Here is a 19225-nt window from a genome sequence, read left to right as displayed (position 1 = left end):
ACTCCAGCTCCAGAGGGATCCAACACTTTGGGCCCATACCCACACAGAGACACATGTGTGTTTCTGTGTGTGTCTGTGTGTGTGTGTGTGTGTGTGTGTGTGTATGTGTTTCTGTAACTCTGACTGTCCTTGAACTCATTATATAGCCCAGGCTGGCTTCAACCTCACAGAGATCTACCTGCCACACCACCTTCCAAGTGCTATACCACTATGCCAGACACAGACACATCATTTTAAATAAAAATAAATCTTTTGTTTGTTTGTCTTTCAAGACAGAGTTTCTCTGGGTAACCACTCTGGCTGTCTGGAACTCACTTTGTAGACCAGGCTGGCCTTGAACTCACATCACTCTGCCTGCCTCTGCCTCTCAAGTGCTGGGATTAAAGTTATGTGCTATCATGCCCAGAAAAACAAATCATTTTTAAAAGAATTAACAAGCCTTTCTTTTTTAATGACAGCTTGATAAGATAATAAAGGCGTCTTCAAATGGGATTGTGTGAGAGGACAGCGGGGTGGGCTTCTGCTTGCAGAGGAAATGCTGGCGTTCCCAGCCAACCTGCCTGTAGGACCCAGGCTTGCCAGGAAGCACTGAAAAAGCAACTCTCTCCATTTCCTCCCGTTTATGGATGACTCAAGCCCAAGGCAGTTCCATATCTCAGGCCACAGGACTGTGGTCTTGAAATAGGCACCCGAAGGCATGCCGTGGTCATGATGCTCTAATTTAAAAACCCATCAGAATCAAAGCCCAATATGAAGAGTCCCCCAATATCTCCCTGTATCTGTGCATTGGTCTTGGTCTCTAACTAAGAACCTAAAGGAAGCCAGATGAAGACGATATATCACCAAGGTATTTCATTCTATGATACCTCTGACCCACTTTTCTCTTCATTTAAAAATAGAGCTTGGTCTTTTGGGCTTCTCTCAGGTTGGAGAGCAAAGAGGAAAACCCTGTAGGTAAACTAAAGTTCCCTACTTTCCTCCCCCTATCGAGGTATGCCTTCAGACATTAGACATCTTAAAAGTATGTGATTGTCAATCAAAGATGGAGATAGATAGATAGATAGATAGATAGATAGATAGATAGGTGACAACCCTCAACCCCTCACAGGTACTACACATCATTTAACAGATAAAACAGCTTTTAAAAATATTTCAGAGCCGGGCAGTGGTGGCGCACTCCTTTAATCCCAGCACTTGGGAGGCAGAGGCAGGTGGATTTCTGAGTTCGAGGCCAGCCTGGTCTACAGAGTAAGTTCCAGGACAGCCAGGGCTATAAAGAGAAACCCTGTCGCGAAAAACAAAAAAATAACAAAAAACAAAACAAAAAAATTTCAGTACAACATTTATTGAGTTTCTATATGCCTGTGAATAGAAAAAGAAAGAAGAAATGGCTCTTGTTCTCCTAAATTTAATTTTATAGAAGTCAACACATCAGTTGATCCCTTCAATATGAAGGATGGAGTGGAATAAAATAGATACATAAGGGGTCATGAGAGCAAGAAGCTACACGTCTGACAAGCCTGGACGTTTAGGCAAGGCTTCTCAGATAGATCAGGACCTAAGTGGAACTCGGAAATTAGGATCAGCAATATAATGACTGGTTCTCACCAGGAAAGATCTGAGCTGTTCAGGATGAACAAAACTGAAGACAAAGACAAATCAAAGCACGTCTGTAAACACTGCACTCAGTATAGGCACAGATGGGATAATAGTTGAATGTTTAGGGCCAGCTGAAACCAGAGAGCTACAGGGCAAGATGTTATTGAAAGGAGGATGGGAAGTTCAGGTCCTGAAGGTCTAATATGCCACATTAGGAAACGTGACCTTTCTCCTGGAGACAGTAAAGAGAACTAACATGTTTTAACATTTATGTGTGCGCTTAGATTCATCTTAGCAGCATACTGTGAACAGGGCTTAGGACTCTCAGAGGCACCAAGTGACCAGCCTATCATACTCCTTGGACACCTGTCCTGTCCCTTGCAAATACCTAATCCAAAAACCCCAGGCCATCCCTTACCCACAGGACCGAATCTGGTGTCATGGGAAACAGAATTGCTCAGGCTGGGAAAGCAAAGCCCAGGCAAATCGATAATGCAGAGTGAGAGGCCAAGTGCTCACACCTTTGAAGAGCACGAGGCCAGACAGCCACTGGAAGTCAGGGTGGCATCGTTGTTACTTGTCCAAGGTCACAAAGTGAGAGAAGGTGCTGTATACCACTTTGATTTCTCTTGTTCCAAATCCTGCTTTCTCCAAGGTATCTCTTTTAGGGGAGGAAAAAAAAATAGAGAAAGCTGAGAAAAGAAAGATGTGATGGAAAGGAGGGGTGGTCTTTAAAAGAGAAAGCCTTTCGAAGTGGCAGAGTAGGGAGCAAAGCCGCTGTCAGAAGAAAAGAGGAAGGCGCACGAGGACTGGAATAGAGACAAAAGAGTGGAAAGACAGACAGCGACAAGTGGAGAAAATCAGCGAAACGAGCGACAGCAAAGTGTGAGCGCTGAGACCAGACAGCCGGGTTCGCAGTCCCACCTGCGCTCCTGCAGCCGGCACTGCTTCATGTCGCGCCAGAGAGAGTCCAAGCCCTCAATTTGCCACAAATCGGGCTGGACTCGGGCCGCTAAGCCGACCACCGTACTTTTGCTGGCTTTGCCGAACCGGAGCGTCCCAGCTGGAGCGCAGTCCGAGCCACGTGGGGAGGGGGCGTTGCTCAGTTGATGTCCAACGCTTCTGATTGGCCATAGGGCGGAGTTCTTGGCTGCCCGCCGGCAGGACCCCTCCCCACTAAGGCGGGGCCTAAAGGTTCACAGCTGGAAAGGGAGGAGCCAGGGCGGCGCAGCTGGAAAGGGGCGGGGCCTGGGGCGCGCGGCACGCCGCGGCGGGCTGGGGGCGCCCTGGGCTGCCATAAAGTGAATGGGCGCGGGCGGGGGATGGCACTGCACCGTACAGTTCACTCTCTCCTTCGCTAGCCTGGGAGAGCCCAGCGGAGCGGCCGCCCCGGAGCAGGGGGGCGGCCCCCACCCTGCAGGGTGCCTGGCCCCTGGCCCCTGCCTGCGCTCCAGAACGCCACCGCCACCACCACCACCGGGAGTCAGCCTGCTGCGGGACGCACTGTGAGTACTTAACCATGCGAGGGACAAGGGCTCAAGGGAGCCGAGGGGCCAAGGCTGGTCCTGGGACTCCTAAAGGGAACCTGGGGCAGTTGAACTCTGGTGTTTGGGGAATCGGTCAAGAGAGGAAAGACGTACAGCAGCCCCGGGGCTGGGACATGGGAGAAGGGAAACTCCGAGCAAGGACCTGGGGAACTGAGAAGAAGAGATTTAGGGGACCCGGAGAGAAGCCGAAGAACTGCACGAATCACAGAGTGGGTAGTCCGGCAAACCTTCACCAGAAAGCACCCTGAGATCTAGGGGCGAGCGACAAGGACCAGAAGGTGATAGGGGTAGCAGAGACTATGGCCAGCTGAGCAGAGGGCAGCGGTCGCCCAGCGTAAGGGCAACAGGCGGCTCGCAGCGCCACTTGGCCCAGGCTTAGACAGACTCCAGCGGCTGCAAGTAGGGGTGCGCGTAGTAGCTCATGCTTTTCTCCCCAGCTGCTCCGCAGTTGGAACAGGAGCCGTGTTGCGAGAGTCGCTACTGGGTCAGATGGCCGCTGCGAGCTACAGGGCCCAAGCTGCCAGCCCAACGCGACACGACTAGCAGGTCTGTCGTGGGGCGTCTTTATCTGGAAGGGTCCAGATCTGGAGCCGCTTCAGAATCGGACAGAATGTCAGCGGCACGTGGGCTTTGGAGAGGATAGAATGTTTGGGGTGGCAAAGTGGTCTCTCCGGAGCAGAGGATGTGTCCAGTAGTGGTGTACGGAACGTCCCTGGCTGACTGGCATGTCCACCTATCCGGCGGCACCTGCCCAGCTGCATTATGTGCAATGGGGTCGGCTCGGTGGGTCCCCTGAAATCTCAGTTTTCAAACTTGTTTCTGCCTCTTCTGCCTGTTGGGCCTGGAAAGAGCTGGGAGAGTGAAGGATGCAGCCTGGCCTTGGGGCAGGGTGCCTCTTTGAGACAACCCCACTCCAGTTCAAATAGATCAGGGCATCAGTAGACGTCCACAGTCCAAATTGAGGAAAGACTAAAGGCCTACAAAGGGAAGACCAAGCTACAGGGCTGCAGCAGCAGCAGCAGCAGGCCACTCACAAGCCTCTGGAGGGGCTCAGTTCCCTCACAAACTCGGAGTCAACTGTTAGGCCTTCTTTCTTTCCTTCTAACCCTAATTCACAGTACAGCCAACCAGATACTCTCAAATTCCTAACCTGGTTGTTAGCCCACTCAAATTTCCTTGATCGGCAAGAACCTTTCAGACAAGAAAATTGTAATTTTTTTCATAAAGTCTTGAGACTAAGGGAAGAGGGAAAGGGAAGGTGGCAGATGAAATTCCGACTCTGTGGTCCCACATGGTGCCTTTATCATCCTCTCAGCCTGGCCAGGAAGAACGGCTCAGTTTGCTTTCTTTCTGGCTGAGGGAGGGCTCTGACTCCTTTGGACCAATACAATGACCACCCTCCCTGTCCACCAACTTGAGCTACAGTCCAGTTAGGCAGAAGAGAACAGAGTAGAGGGAACTCTGAATCTATACTCATAAACATGACAACTCAGCCAGGGAATGAGTATTCAGGAGAACAAATGCCAAGGCACTGTTTAACAATGAGTTGTCTTTTTTTTAAAAAAAAAAAAAAAAAAAAGGAGGGGACTACTTTTCTCATCCTCCACCCAAGAGTAAAATGTAATTCTTATTTCTTACATGCCTACTTCCACTCCTCAGTCCTAAAGTTTTCTTAGGTACTGGTTAAGACCTTGTTCCTCATCTGTTATTTGTTCCTTGTTCTCCTTGATAAATATAAATCCATGCCCCAACTGCCCCCATTGCATTATCATACACATCTCAGGGGCTTATGTTCCCATTGCTTTTGGAAAAACAAAAGTGACTGAAACTATCCAGGAAATGAAGGACTCCATGTCAGGGAAGAAAGAAAGAAGGCATTGCAGTTGGTTCTTTGAAAACTTAAAGTTCTCCTTTCATCAAAGAGACAATTAGATATAGATAGATAGATAGATAGATAGATGGATGGATGGATGGATGGATAGATAGATGGAGAGATAGATAACATCATAACAAAGAGAACTAAAAATAAAATCGTCCACTCTTGCATGAAGCCATGTAGCTGAGTACGTAACTGGTCAGTAGCTCTTAGGGAGGGTGTTATAGGCCTAGAAAAGTCAGAGAGTAGAGCTGGGAGTACAGCTTAGTGAGAGATTATTTGCACAGCATACACAAGGTCCTGGGTTCCAGACAGAGACAGGGGAGGGGGGAAGAGACAGACAGACAGACAGACAGACAGACAGAGACAGACAGACAGAGACAGAGAATAGTTGGCATGGGGAACCAGGAGGGCTGCTGGGAAAGAGTAACAGAAAGTTTAGGTGAGACAGGATGAAAAATCTACAACACAAAAAGACCTGCATGAGCAAAAGACTTTGCTTGCTGAAATCCTGAAACTGGAGACGGGGTTGGGAGTGGGCGGCTTTTAAAAACTGGAGACTTGCAAGCTTAGGATATATAAGAAATTGTGCTTGGGTCCTGTGGACAGCTAACTTCCAGAGCTCGTTGTCAGAGAAGCAGTAAAAGCAGGAAGTAGAACTGGATCTTAGAGGTGCTTCAGGCGATCAGTGCCTGTCAGTCACAAACGGCTGCAGTGTGAAGCGTAAGACCAGAAAAAGAGCAGAACTCGGTTCAAACCTCTTGGTTCTGTGCAACCTGGGACCGTTTCCTGCCTTCTTGGAGATAAGCAGGGGTGGACATCCCTGCCACTCAGAGGCCTGTGGGTTAACTGAAATGTATCAATCATGTAAACAAGGAAAGAAAGCTCTTTGTAAACGGAGGAAAACCCGGAAGAAGCCTCACTGCGGTTATTCTGTCCAAACTGTGGTCCCCATTATATAAAATCTTTCTTTGGAAGGTGGGAGCTTTTGCCTTAGAGCAGCCTGATCATACCCTTGATTCAGCTACAGCCAGACTCTTAAGGAGAGATGGAACATCTTCCCTGGGGTTCCAGTGTCAGCCGTCATCCCTCTCCCTCTCCGAGAACGTGAGGAGTTCCCCCATGTATCTTGACCTCTCTATCAAGTAGCCTGATCTGAACTCTGCCTGTCCGCTGCTCAAGAACGTCAGTGAGAGCCTAGGATCTAGGTCCAGGAAGGGAGGGCAGGATGCAGGGGCAGAAGCTGACCTACAGTGAGCAAGGCATGACAATAGGTCGAATCTTTCCTTCCCCGTTTTTAGTGATGCTTGCTGGAGTGTGGGAGAGAGGGATGAGAGCTAACCAAAAGGATGTATTCGAGTCTGAGCTTTAGAGGGTCTACCGTGTGCACAGTAATCGATAGTGACCTCTAAGCGTGACAGGGAGGAAACAGAAAGAGAGAGACAAATGGTGTTCAAGACTCTCCCTATCTTCCATCCTCAAGACCCTCTTCAACTTTTTGATTGCTTGTAACAGTCTCCTTATGTAGCCCAGACTGGCTTTGAACTGGAAACTTCTGTCCTCAGCCCTCCAAATGCTTCCAGACATGGTTTCAACCTTCTTTACAAATCTACAAATCTGTTTCCCAGCCTGATCCATTCCAATCACCACTGGGAATAAAGGTCACGAAGATGTTCCTTTTGTATGTCATCTGCTGACAGCCTTAAACTGGTCCCAGGGCTTTCAGTAGCGCTTCTTGGTGGGGAGCTGGGAAGAAAGCACAGGAATAGGGCAGTAATGGGCTGGCCATGCCTATCTTCCTTATATGATTACCTTAAGACTGGGGCTAGGTGTGTATATGCACGTGCTTTATGATATAGCATGCAGAATCAATTAGAAGTCTTAAAATTAAGCTGCGGGTGGGGCTAGGGGTGTGCCTCAGGTAGCTGAGTGGTAGTAGAGTGCTCGCCTAGCATGTACAAGGGGCTCGGTTCAATCCCCAGTACATTGAAGTGAACGTGCGGGTTAAATAAACTCAGGCTAGAGATCTCAAAGATACTTCATATTAGCTGCTGCTGTTTCACACCTTCCCCTATTTTCATTGACCAAGCTGGATTTGACCTCCTGATCTTCCTGTCTCAGCCTCCTGAGTGCTGAGATTATAGGCACGCATCACCATACCCTGAATGTAGGAGATTTTCCTTTTAACAGAAAAGCCAAGAACAATCTAGCCTCGACTGCACCACTTCTGAACCAGCACTTGTCTCTCATCACGAACCCTCAATCTTTTTCCCTGCTGGACTCTTTTGGCCCACAGTAAGCCTCTGATCAAATGAGGCTCTGCATTGCCCTTTAAATACTCCCAGAAGTTCTGGGCTATTTAGAAGACCCTGCCCCTTCTCTTTCTCTTCAACCCCCATATCAGTGATGTACCTGCATTCCCCGAGTCCCCCAACACATGATACCTCTTTATATGGGCTCCCATATCTGATCTCCCACAACCTTAGAGTAAGACCTAAGAACCCCATTTTTCCATGCTGTATTCTGTTTGCCTCCCTAGACTGTGAGCAAGTTAAATTTAGTGGATTACAGTCCCTGGGGACCCCTCTTCACACACGTATAATGCCTTATCAAAGAAGGAAGCAAGGGATGGACACCGAGAAGCATGTATCATTACTTCTCTGACCGCCAATTCACCCCTTTGATAACTTGAATACATCAAATCCTGCCTCCACCTGAGGTGTGGGGTTTCATCCTGAAGCTATGAGCACATTAAGATACATCTGTCTCCTGCTGCACACCACGCAGTTCAGCAGACAGGAGTCTGAGCGCCGTGTACCTCAAGTGAATAGAAGAAGGTTATATGCATCCCATGATTTCACTTCGGCCTCAGTATTGTGGGATGGCACAGGACTTGTCCCAGTTTACCTGCTCCCAGTTTACTGCTTTGCTGAGCAGAGGCATAGATCACAACCCCGGTTCTCCTTCTCTCCCTCCTCATCCACTGCCTCCAAGATGAGAATTTTCTCCCCTTCCTTCCCTGCTTGTTCCTCCTGCTTCAGGCACTGTTGTTTTGATTTGTCTTGGATTCTTCCTGTGGCCTTGATCCACTCCTCTGGACTACAAGCAGTTCCCATGAGAGTTGCCTTATTACCATGAGCTTGTGTCCCTTGGGAACCTTAGCCTATGATCTGGTCTTTGATTTAATGTCTTGTGACTATTGTGTTCTTGCTTGTCCATAATAGACCTTTTATACTTTGAAATCAAAACATACCTGAAGATCTTCTATTTCCCCTAGGCCCGAACTAGCCACCATAAGGCCAGTGAAGTTTGGACCTTGTGTCCCCAGGACAATGTGGCAAACAGAATACTGATAGCCAGACAAACCCTCTTGGAGCTAGATCCATCACCACAGTTATCTTTTGGCTATGTCTGGCCCTGCCAGCATCAACCAGACATGCGGCTTCTACACTACTGTCTATCCCTAACTATCCACCATGTGAGATGAAGTCCCTGGCCCCTGGCCCAACTCTCCAGCTTCCTGACCTCTCCCAGTTTGGGGGAGCTTAATCCTCAGCCAGCCTGTCTCCAACTCAGATAACAACTTGGCGCCCCCAGCCTTTGCCTGACCAGCCCACCCGGACATGAAGCTGCCTGCCTGAGTTCTATGCCCTCCCTTTCTTCTCTTCATATCCTGGCCTTGGTGCACGTTTCTCTCTGTAGTATCACAGACAGAGATCCCTTTCCTTAGCCTGCTTTGCTGTTTTCTTATTCTGTGTGCTCTAAGTTCAGGACGATGTGCACCACATCACTCACTGAAGTGCAGTGTCTCACCCACAAGGACTTTTTTATTGAGACACAGAGACTGGGGAGGTGAGCTACCCAAGCAAGGATAAGCTCTTAGTCTCTATTCTAGATCAGTGGTTGATTCAGTGCTCAGCTCCTAGAAGGAACTAGAAAAGCATTCTGATTTTTATTTTTATATAAGCTATATGTTATTTGAACCTTATAACAAAACTGGCCAATTGTGGTGGTGCTTGCCAGTAGGATAAGACAGGAAAACCAAGAGACAGGAGGCAGCCTAAGCTGTACTTTGGAGCTGGGTATGTTTGTAGATCTCAGTTTGTAGAGTGCTTGCCTAAAGCAAATTAAGTCCAGCACTACATAAACTGGTTATGGCAGTAGGGCATGCCTTTAATCCCAGCACTTGGGGCAGGGATGGGGTAAGAAACAGGAGGACCAGAGGTTTAAGGCCATCCTTAGCTATAAGTGAGCCCAAGGCCATCCTGGGCTACGTGAGACTCGACCTCAAATAAATATAAATAAATAAATAATCTAGTGATGAAGGCAGAGTCTCGGGCACACATCTGTAATCCTCACCCGTGGCAGGAAGGTCAGAAGTTTTGGAACAGCAGTACCCTATCTGAAGGAGAGAGAAAAGAAGCCGAAGGCATGAAGACAGGCAGAGAAGGGATTATGATCTCACTCTTAAATGATGAAATGTGTACTATGCCCCAAAGAAAGTAACTTGCCAGGGACACACAGCTAGTAAGTTGCGGGTTATCAGTACCTGAACCTAGATCTTTTGACTCCAAACCTGATTTCTTTGGCCCATAACAGATTACCTCCCAACCTGGTCCCCTAGCTCCAGCCTTCTAGTGCCTCCTTTTCCCTCAGCCAAGCAGCCTCTTTCCAAGAGCCACTAAGTGAGGAACATCAGTCCCTGCTCCCCTTGGCCTCCTCCTCCCCCACACAGAGTTCTGAACTCCTGGGACTGAGAGAGCTGAGGTTCAGAGGGGCCAGAGAGGGGAAGGGAGGGGGGAGGGGAATGGCTAGCTCCAAAACAGCCCCGGCAGCTGTCCCTGTCAGAGAGCGACAGAGGAGACTGTATGACCGCCTGTGTCTGTCTGCCTGAATGTGGGCGCGCATGTGTGAGAGAGAGTGTGTGTTTGTGCCTCTAGCTTCAAGTCCAAGTGCTCGCTGTGTCTAAGTGGGGGCCTGTGTGTGTCTGCACATGTGTTGTCTGTCTCTGAGAACGCACAGCTTCAACTCTGCCTGTCTCTTGCTCTGGCTGCTATTCTCTTCCTGGGCCTCCTTCTACTGAAATAGAGGATGAAAGCAAGCCGAAGGTATGGAATGCCAGGGGAAGGGGAGCTTGGAAAACTAAAAGTCTGCTGCCAGGACGCCCTGGAAGGATGGATGGCAACAGAGGGACACAGCTCTTCCCGCAGGCAAACTTCACTGTCCCCTTCACCCAGTTCTGTGTTGCTTCTGTGGCTCCTGGAAAAGTCAGGAGCATGGTTTGAATTTCAAGGTCATCTGGAGTCTGAAGGAAGGGCGGGCTGCAAAGCGCCTCAATTTCCAGCTCTAACTTCCTCCTACATCGTCCCAGAAAATTCGAAGATGTGCTGGTCAAACTGTCACACTTCCTCGAAAGGCTATCTCCACCCCAGGGGATCGTTGTTGGGCCTAGGTTTTCCAGTTCCGAGCTTCTGTCCTGATACCTGGAAAGGGCCCAGTTTCTCTCCTTCCTTACTGGGCTCCTTCCTGTCTTACCTCTCTAATCCCAGAAAGAGTCCAAGAACAAGACCCATCTTCCAGTGGGAAGAGCAAGAATTGTGTCCGACCTCCGTCCTACTGTCAACTTGACTTGAAGTGGGGGCCGTGCTCTCAGAGCTGGTTGAAGGGGGTATTACCATGTACAAACACAAGCCATTGTCCAGCCTCACAGCCTTCAGAAAAATTCTTAATAAGTCTGGATCAGCCAAGAGATGCATGTCTCGATCTAGGCTAATCCACCACAGTAATGCCATGATGTCCCTGATAATGGGGAGAGGGTGTTGGAGACAGAGACACCCCACCTAGCTCCCTTCTTCTGTCTCTAGCTTCCGTTTTTCTGCCCAAGAGGCTCCTGGAGTCAAGAGTCCCATTACTGTCCCTTTTCTTTCCTCCCATGGGAGGTCTTGGGAAAGTCAACCAGAAAGGAGACCACCAGAGAAAACCTCAACAGGGACCCAGGCAGACTCCTTGAGACGTCAGGCTAGGTTTGAGATTGGAATTCTAACAGGAAGTGGTGTGTGTGTGTGTGTGTGTGTGTGTGTGTGTGTGTGTGTGTGTGTTGGGGGAACGTGTGTAAAGGAGTCTATACATACTACCTGGAATGAGGTGAAGGGCCAGGCATGACTGGTAGAAGATGAGACAAGCAAAGGAACAGAAGGACTCTATGTGCCTTGTGGTTTTCTCCTCTCTCTCTCTCTCTCTCTCTCTCTCTCTCTCTCTCTCTCTCTTTCTCCCTCTCTTACTTCTTTTCAATTTTCAGAGTTTCTAAAAAAAATTTTGATTCATGGAAACAAGATGAGGGTATAGGATCCCCCAGAACTGGAGTTACTGATGGTGATGGTTATAGGTCCTCTGCAAGAGCAAGTGCTTTAAACCGTGGAGCCGTCTCTCCAACTTGGTGTTGACATGGAACTGCTTATTCAAACAAACCATTTATTAAGAAAGTATAAATAACTGAAACAAGCATAGTCGTCCTCCTAAGGAAGCAGACCTGAGGAGATCCAAGCTAGAGTTCCAGTAACATCCATGAGAGGACTTCTACAGAGTGCTCCAAGGAACTCAATTTGGAAAAGCCTCTTTAGAAGCCCATAGATTTAGCTCAGGTCCTAACTGTACAAGTGGCTTAGCTGAGTTGCTTTGGGACTCAGGTTCCACCTATGAAATCGGTGGGCCAGGCTGATCACCCCTTACCTTGATGTCTAAAATCTGAAATTCTCTGAAATCCAAAAGCTGAAGTGAGGGTACATCCAGTTTCAGGGTTTTAAATTTTATTTTATTTTGTTTATGTACTTGGGTATTTTATCTGCATGCATGCACACCAAAAGAGGTCATCAGACCCCATGGGACTACAGTTATAGATGGTTATGGGCCACCATGTGGATGCTGCGAATTGAACTCAGGACCTCTGGAAGAGCAACCAGTGCTGAGCCATTTCTCTAGCCTGCAGTTTCAGTGCCTTTGGATTAGAGATGCTCTACTGGAAATCTAAACAAATATTCTTTGGGTGTATGGATGCAAGTTTGTGTGCGCAAAGGTGCACGTTCACAGATAGTATGGAGGCCAGATGTTAACATCTGGAGTCTTCCTCAATCATTCTGTGTCTTGGGTTTTTTTGTTTTGTTGCAACAGTCTCTCATTGAACTTGGAGCTGGCCAATCAGCTTGACTGGCTGGCCAGGGATTCCCCCTGTTTTATTCTCCCCAGTACTGGAGTTACAGGGTGGTGCTTTGTGGATGCTAAAATAAATAAAACTCAAGTCCTTAGCTTGTATGACAAGTCCTTTACCAGCTGAGTCACCGCTTGTATTTTGAGGCAGGGTCTCATATAGCTAAGCCCTGTCTAGAAAAGCTAGATGAATAGACAGACAGACAGACAGACAGACAGACAGACAGACAGACAAAACTGAAACTTAGCTAGACATGGTAACCCAGGCCTGTATTCCAGCATTCAAAGGTAGGGGCAGGAAGGAAGATCATTAAATTAAGGCTAGCCTGAGCTACATGAGATCCTGCCTCAAACAAAATGGAGCAGCTGTGGCACTAGGCATAGGCCCGACAGTTAATGAGTCTATTGTACATGTGTGTGCATAAAACCTCTCAGAATCCACCTTTTCCTCATTTGGAAAGTCTCAAGTCTTTTTTTCCCCAGTATAGGGATGTCTTCCTTGTTTGTTCATCAGAGTGCCTAGTCCCTGGGGAGGCCAGAAGGAGGCTTTTGATCCCCTGGAACTGGAGTTTGAGATGGTTGTAAGCAGACAGTGGTGTGGGTTCTGGGAATTGAAGTAGCATCCTCTCGGAGAGCATCCAATGCCTTTAACCACTGAGCCATATCGTTGGCCCTGCCATACTCGATTCTATAGATTCTATAGTACACCGTTCGGGATAGCTTTCTGTCAGTGGGTGAGAAAAGAGGCAAGAATGATGTGAGGAAACCCTATTAGGAGCCTGATAAATTGATGGTTTGTTGTTGTTTGTTTGTTTGTTTGTTTGAAACAGGGTCTCACCGTGTGTTCTTGGCTGACCTGGTGCTCATACTGTAGGATACACTACGATCGAACTCATGGACGATCTTCCTGCTTCTGCCTCTTGAGTCCTAGGATCAGAGGCACGCACCACATCAGGGTATCCATAAGCCCCTCTGATTTTTACCTCTTTTAACCTGACATGTGTCTTCTCTTTCCTCTAGAGCCTTCCCTCCATGGAGTTTGGGCTGCTTGGTGAGGCAGAGGCTCGAAGCCCTGCGCTGTCATTGTCAGATGCAGGCACTCCACACCCTCCGCTTCCAGAACATGGCTGCAAGGGGCAGGAGCACAGTGGTGAGCGCGCCCCCTTCTGGGGGTGGAGGAGAAATCACTTTAGCCTTGATACGGGGTGGGACATCCTGAGTGGGAGCCAGCCAGAAGCTGAGGAATTCCTTGAGGCCCCTGAACCAGAGACTCCGCACAGGCCCTACCGCCCTGTGACCTGCCTCATTCTGGCCCCCAGACTCGGAGAAGGCGTCGGCCTCACTGCCGGGAGGCTCACCCGAGGACGGCTCTCTGAAGAAGAAACAGCGGCGACAGCGCACGCACTTCACCAGCCAGCAGCTGCAGGAGCTGGAGGCCACCTTCCAGAGGAATCGCTACCCTGACATGAGCACGCGCGAAGAGATCGCCGTGTGGACCAACCTCACTGAGGCCCGCGTGCGGGTATGGCCCTGCCTGAGCCTCAGTCCTCACCTGCATGCACCTCCTTCTCGTCCCCCAACCCCACCCCTCACCCCAAGTAGCTGGTGACTCTGCGGGGCGGGTGCCACGTCGGGCCCAGTTCCCGCCCCGGGATCCCCACGCTCCTGCTGCCTTGCCTGCCACCCCCTATCCCGCGATTCCTCGGCTCGGACCAGGGCTCACCTTCCCCTCATCTCTCTTTGATTCCCGAGCTGCTCCCCCGACCCTGCGGTCACCGGCTTCTCTTCTCGGACCCCAGGCTCGGTGCGCTCCTCCCTTCCAGCCTGTATCCACCGCGAACCTCTGATCGTCCCCGCCCGGGCTCGATCCTACTGTGGGTGGCCCACTTCTCAGCCACTCCGCCTCCTGATAGCCTTTCTCCGATGCTCGCAGGTTTGGTTCAAGAACCGGCGCGCCAAGTGGCGGAAGCGGGAGCGCAGCCAGCAGGCGGAGCTGTGCAAGGGTGGCTTCGCAGCCCCGCTCGGGGGTCTGGTGCCACCCTACGAGGAAGTGTACCCGGGCTACTCGTACGGCAACTGGCCGCCCAAGGCGCTCGCCCCGCCGCTCACCGCCAAGACCTTCCCGTTTGCCTTCAACTCGGTCAACGTGGGGCCTCTGGCTTCACAGCCTGTATTCTCACCGCCCAGCTCCATCGCCGCCTCCATGGTGCCCTCGGCCGCCGCTGCCCCGGGCACCGTACCAGGTCCCGGAGCCTTGCAGGGCCTGGGCGGGGCACCCCCCGGGCTGGCTCCAGCCGCCGTGTCCTCCGGAGCAGTGTCCTGCCCTTACGCCTCGGCCGCTGCAGCCGCCGCTGCAGCCGCCTCCTCCCCCTATGTATACCGGGACCCGTGTAACTCGAGCCTGGCTAGCCTGCGGCTCAAAGCCAAGCAGCACGCCTCTTTCAGCTACCCCGCCGTGCCCGGGCCGCCGCCGGCCGCTAACCTTAGCCCCTGCCAGTATGCCGTGGAACGGCCGGTGTGAACCGCAGGTCTGTGGATCCATCCCCGAGGGCGGGGCAGTAATTCACAGCCTCTCCGGACAGGGGTCGCCTAGACTGGCTTGCCCTCGTCCCAGGGTCTGAAAGGGGTGCCAGAGAACCCGGGAAGAGGCGGCAGGCTCCGAAGAGGGCCTTTTCCCTCACAGCCCCCGAGGGGTGGTCTGACCCCTATATGGAGACCGCGCCCCTGGGACTAAGGCCAGGAACAGGGACCAGCTCCCCCAGGGCCAATTCACCCTTGGCTCACCCCGCCTTCTCCAGACTCCCTATCCCGTTTTCAAAGATCAATGAAATAAACGTGCGCGGACTGTCAAAGGCCTGATGATTCAGACTTGCCGTTGAGCCCTCCTTCCCTTCATCCTTCCCATTGTCCAGAAGGACAGCTGGGTGTACAGGAACGGAGTGAGCGACCAGGCTTCTAAGGACTCCTTTCCTCCAGGATGGGGAAGCGGGGACTATGAAGCTTAGTGTGACCAGCTAGTTGACAGGGATCGTCCTCTGCTGGTGCTGCGACGCCACCTGGTGTTCTCAGGGAGGACAGCTGGTAGGTCTGGGCTCCAGTGCTTCCTTGAAGGGATCTATTTTGCAGTTTAGCCTATGATTTTAGGACTTGTTTCTCACTGTTTCTTTCAGAGGCTTGGGTCTCTAACAGCAATAAACGTCTAGTCTGTAACAGACATTTATTAAGCGCCTACCAAGCCTAGGATTCTTATTGAGTGTTTGTGTGTGCCTCTATCCTTCCACACACCCTCAGGCTCTCCACCTGGATGTAGATCACTCCCCCGTCAGCAGCCTCCTCCTACCACAGACTTCACTTTACGGCTCCAAGGCCACAAATCCTCAAAATCGTGTTGACCTCTTTAATTTAAAAAATAGAGCAAGAAGAGGAATATTTCTAAATATAAATATAAATAACTCGATTTTAAGGCACTCAGTCCTATCCCCTTCCTAGAACTTGGTTTTCCTTCACATTAAAGACAGAAACATCAAAGCACCAGAGCACACCCCTATCCCAAGGGTGACATTTTCTTGGTTGTCATAGCTTCCTACAACTTTGAGGGTGTATATCCCATGGGGGAAACCATACAGGGGAGGTACCCTAGTCATTCTCCCACGCCCAACCCTTAGTGCCATGGAGGAAAGGCTGAGACTCCATCTTTCTTTCCAACTCTCATTGGCTCTTGGACTCAGCTTTGCCCTTGGGCCTGAGGTAGGCTCTGTAGAAGAAGCGAGCGAATAGGATGAAATAGGTCCCATACAGCATAAAGGACCAGAAGAAGTGTTCCGTTGTTGTGTGGCATCCTTTCTCCTGCCTCCAGACGTAATTCAGTATGCCAAAGATGGTCCCCAGAACCATCTGCAGGATCTGCAAGCTGGTGATGACCATGGGAAGGATGTTGGGATGCTTTACTTTGGCGGCTTTCATGGTGTAGTAGGTGTACATGACAGAATGGACGCCCAAGTTCATGGTCATGAACCAGCCACCTGAAGGCACTTTGTGCTTGTATCCAAAGCTTGTGAACAGTAACACTGTGCTGTGGTGGTACCAGTGGACAAAGATGAGTGGACGCTTACGCAGGATGATGAAGGCCGTGTCTCCTGAGAGATGAGGGGGTCATAGCTGGCATGCCACCCAGTGCTGGGACCACCCACTGCCCGGGGTATGTGAACACATCGGGGAATCTCAGGGTGTGTGTGGGAATATCTCACTAAGACCCAGGAGTAGAGAAGGGACTATCCATGTGATGGGAAAGCGAGGAGTGCTGAAGAAGAATGTAAGTCACTGGGCACCAAGACAAAGCCTCTGCACTCACCGAGTTCAACAACCTTGCTGAGGAGAAAGACCCAAGACCAGAATTTGATTATGGTATCTTCAACGTAGACACCAAAGCACACAGTTTGCTTGAGGCCCACTGTAAACATCACAGCTCCCATAAACTTCCACGTCCTCAGTGTACCTAGGATACTGAAGTGAGACGGTACACAAAGGTATAAAGGAATAAGGGAATGCCCAGGCGTGAACCTGACCCCACCGAATCCCAATCTGAACCAACTCTCTATCACCTCTTCACCCCTGCAAGGGGAGTGGCTACAGCTTTTGAGATCCTGGGGCCAATCTGGTAGATCTAACAAGTATTCTCCATGAGCTATGGGTTTAAAAAAAGCTAATCAATACAGGGTGAAATAAAAGTTAAGAACGGGGTTCTTGTCAGGCAGTGGTGGCGCATGCCTTTAATCCCAGCACTTGGGAGGCAGAGGCAGGAGGATTTCTGAGTTCGAGGCCAGCCTGGTCTACAGAGTGAGTTCTAGGACAGCCAGGGCTACACAGAGAAACCCTGTCTCGAAAAAACAAAAACAAACAAAAAAAACGGGGTTCTTGAAGTAGGATGTGAATCGGAAGAAATGAGCGCCAAGATACAGAAGAACATGGTAAGGAGGGACTGGAGATCTTTTTGATGATCTTCAATCGTTTTGAGAGAGCAATTTGGGAACTGAGATGTTTAAGGCTAGATAATTTTGCCGGCCACATAGATTTCATGAGCACAAGAGGAATGAGGTAGAGCCTAGCATCTTTATTCCCAGAACTCAAGAGACTGAGTCAGGACGGTTGTGGTATTTGAGGCTAACCTGGGGTTACACAGTGGCTATTAGAGCCGTCTGGGATGCAGATTAAGAGACTGTCTTTTAGAGTAAACGTTTTAAAGAGGGATGAAACAGAACAGGGACCATCGTCTTGGGCCCAAGAACAGAGAAAAACAAGGTACTGTGTGTGGAAAAGAAGCCGACGAGGCTGAGGATTTTAGAAACCCTCAGGATAAAATGGAGATGTAAGGACTAAAGAACGGGCAGAGCCTCGGGTAGAGGCCTACCTTACCTGAATATTGCCAGGCAGAAGGACCAGAGGATGAGAGGCCTCTGCAAGCTGAAGCCCTTCCGAGTTCTCATGTAGGTCTGGCCAACGACGATGAGTGACAGATAGACGAGCACTATGAGAAATGAACTTACCCTGGAGGGCAGAAAGCAGATGGGTTCACAGTGGGCAGTGCCTAAAAGGATGCCATTCATCTCCCAGAGGGGCTCCTCTAGACTAGAGTCCCATCAGTGTGACATTTGGTTTCCTTATTTTTATGGGGTAGCAGGGGGTGGCAGTATAAAGTACCTAGCACAGGGTTCATTCGAGATTTCTGCGATTATGGCTTTCTCAATGAAGTCTCAATGAAGATGACAGCTGTCTACCTGCAGCCAAGAACTACTCTGTGTGGTATAAGAAGAGTGTAGCAACATCTATCTATTTGGCTTATGGACAGATGATTGAATAACAAAGTCATCCCACAAAACAGGTCTGGGATGCTTTAGGGCTAAGACAGAAAGCCTCAGAAAAGCTTTGACAGAGTTCTCAACTTTGTGTCAACTTTGTGTCAGAGAAGATAGGACATTTGGGGGATGTGATAATTGTGTGGGACAGGTTAGTCCCAAGTGCCCAGTCTCTCTCTCTCTCTCTCTCTCTCTCTCTCTCTCTCTCTCTCTCTCTCTCTCTCTCTCTCTCTGTCTCTTTCTGTGTCTCTGTCTCTCTTTCTCTGCGAGTCATGCTTCATTCAGGTCAATCTCTCCTCAGCTAAAGTTCCCTTGTTTTTTTCTTTGATTTTTGTCTCCTCCCACATCCCTCTCCCCAACTTCTCACTGCTGGATCCTTTCTCCTAGCGCTAAACTCTTGGAGAGGTATCTTAAAAGATGGGGCAGAGCAGGGGCGTGGGGGGGGGATCGGAGCCAGTACCCGGAGCATTGGAGACTTTACAGGCATTCACCCCCTGTCTCCACTTTCCTCAAAGCGGTTGGTCCTTCCCCATCACCAGGTCTCACCAGTACTCCTCCAAAAAGGGCCTTAAGTCCTGCGACATCTCGAAGTCATAGGGCTGGACCAGCTCCGTTTTTAACCCACGTGAGAAATTCATGGATGTGTCCATTTCGATTTTGCAGACGACGAGGTTCAGAGCTTGGGGTAGAGGCTGGGCGAGAGCCGAGGGAGTAGAAGATGGAGTGGGTCTCCAGGACGAAGAAACCCAGGACAGAAAGAACTTGCGTGTAAGCAGAAGGGCCCCAGAGCCTGGCACGTGCGCTGCTAACCAGCCCGCTCGCGCAGCAGTGACCGCGACTGCAGTATATATCCCGGATTACTAAACTGGGGACCCAGGCGGTGCAAGGCCAGCTCCCGCCCTCAGCAGTTATCCAATCTTAGCTAGCCAAGAGCCATCTCTGTCCCGCCCCTGGGCCTCCTCCTCTCTGACTGATCATTCTCAGGGGCACCACCCCTAGGAACCAAGCATGCCCCAAATCCGTTCCTCCTCCTCCTCCTCCTCCTCCTCCTTTTTTTTTTTTTTAATTCCACCAGCTGTTCCAGGTTGGCTCATAAGCACACCCCTCCCCCCACCCCGCCCCAATCCTTGATTTCACCAAGTACCCAC

At 50.2% G+C, this 19225-nt stretch overlaps 2 protein-coding genes across 2 annotated transcripts; one reads left to right on the top strand and one right to left on the bottom strand.

Moving 5' to 3' along the window:
• The first annotated feature begins 2923 nt into the window (after window positions 1-2923).
• On the top strand, window positions 2924-15077 carry Pitx3 (paired like homeodomain 3). Its single transcript, XM_028775575.1, has 4 exons — window positions 2924-3104; window positions 13246-13375; window positions 13545-13747; window positions 14159-15077. Exons 2-4 carry the CDS (start codon window positions 13258-13260, stop codon window positions 14744-14746), a joined length of 909 nt encoding a protein of 302 aa, XP_028631408.1. The 5' UTR covers window positions 2924-3104; window positions 13246-13257; the 3' UTR covers window positions 14747-15077.
• Elovl3 (ELOVL fatty acid elongase 3) lies at window positions 15068-18891 on the bottom strand. Its single transcript, XM_028775586.1, has 4 exons — window positions 18624-18891; window positions 17638-17769; window positions 16577-16728; window positions 15068-16361 (listed from the first exon to the last, which is right to left on the bottom strand). The coding sequence occupies exons 1-4, from the start codon at window positions 18725-18727 to the stop codon at window positions 15934-15936; spliced, it is 816 nt and encodes a 271-aa protein (XP_028631419.1). The 5' UTR covers window positions 18728-18891; the 3' UTR covers window positions 15068-15933.
• Window positions 18892-19225: the final 334 nt, after the last annotated feature.

Source organism: Grammomys surdaster, unplaced genomic scaffold, assembly GCF_004785775.1.
Source record: "Grammomys surdaster isolate TR1022 unplaced genomic scaffold, NIH_TR_1.0 66, whole genome shotgun sequence".
Taxonomy (NCBI): Eukaryota; Metazoa; Chordata; class Mammalia; order Rodentia; family Muridae; genus Grammomys; species Grammomys surdaster.
This window is presented reverse-complemented; position numbering and strand designations above follow the sequence as displayed.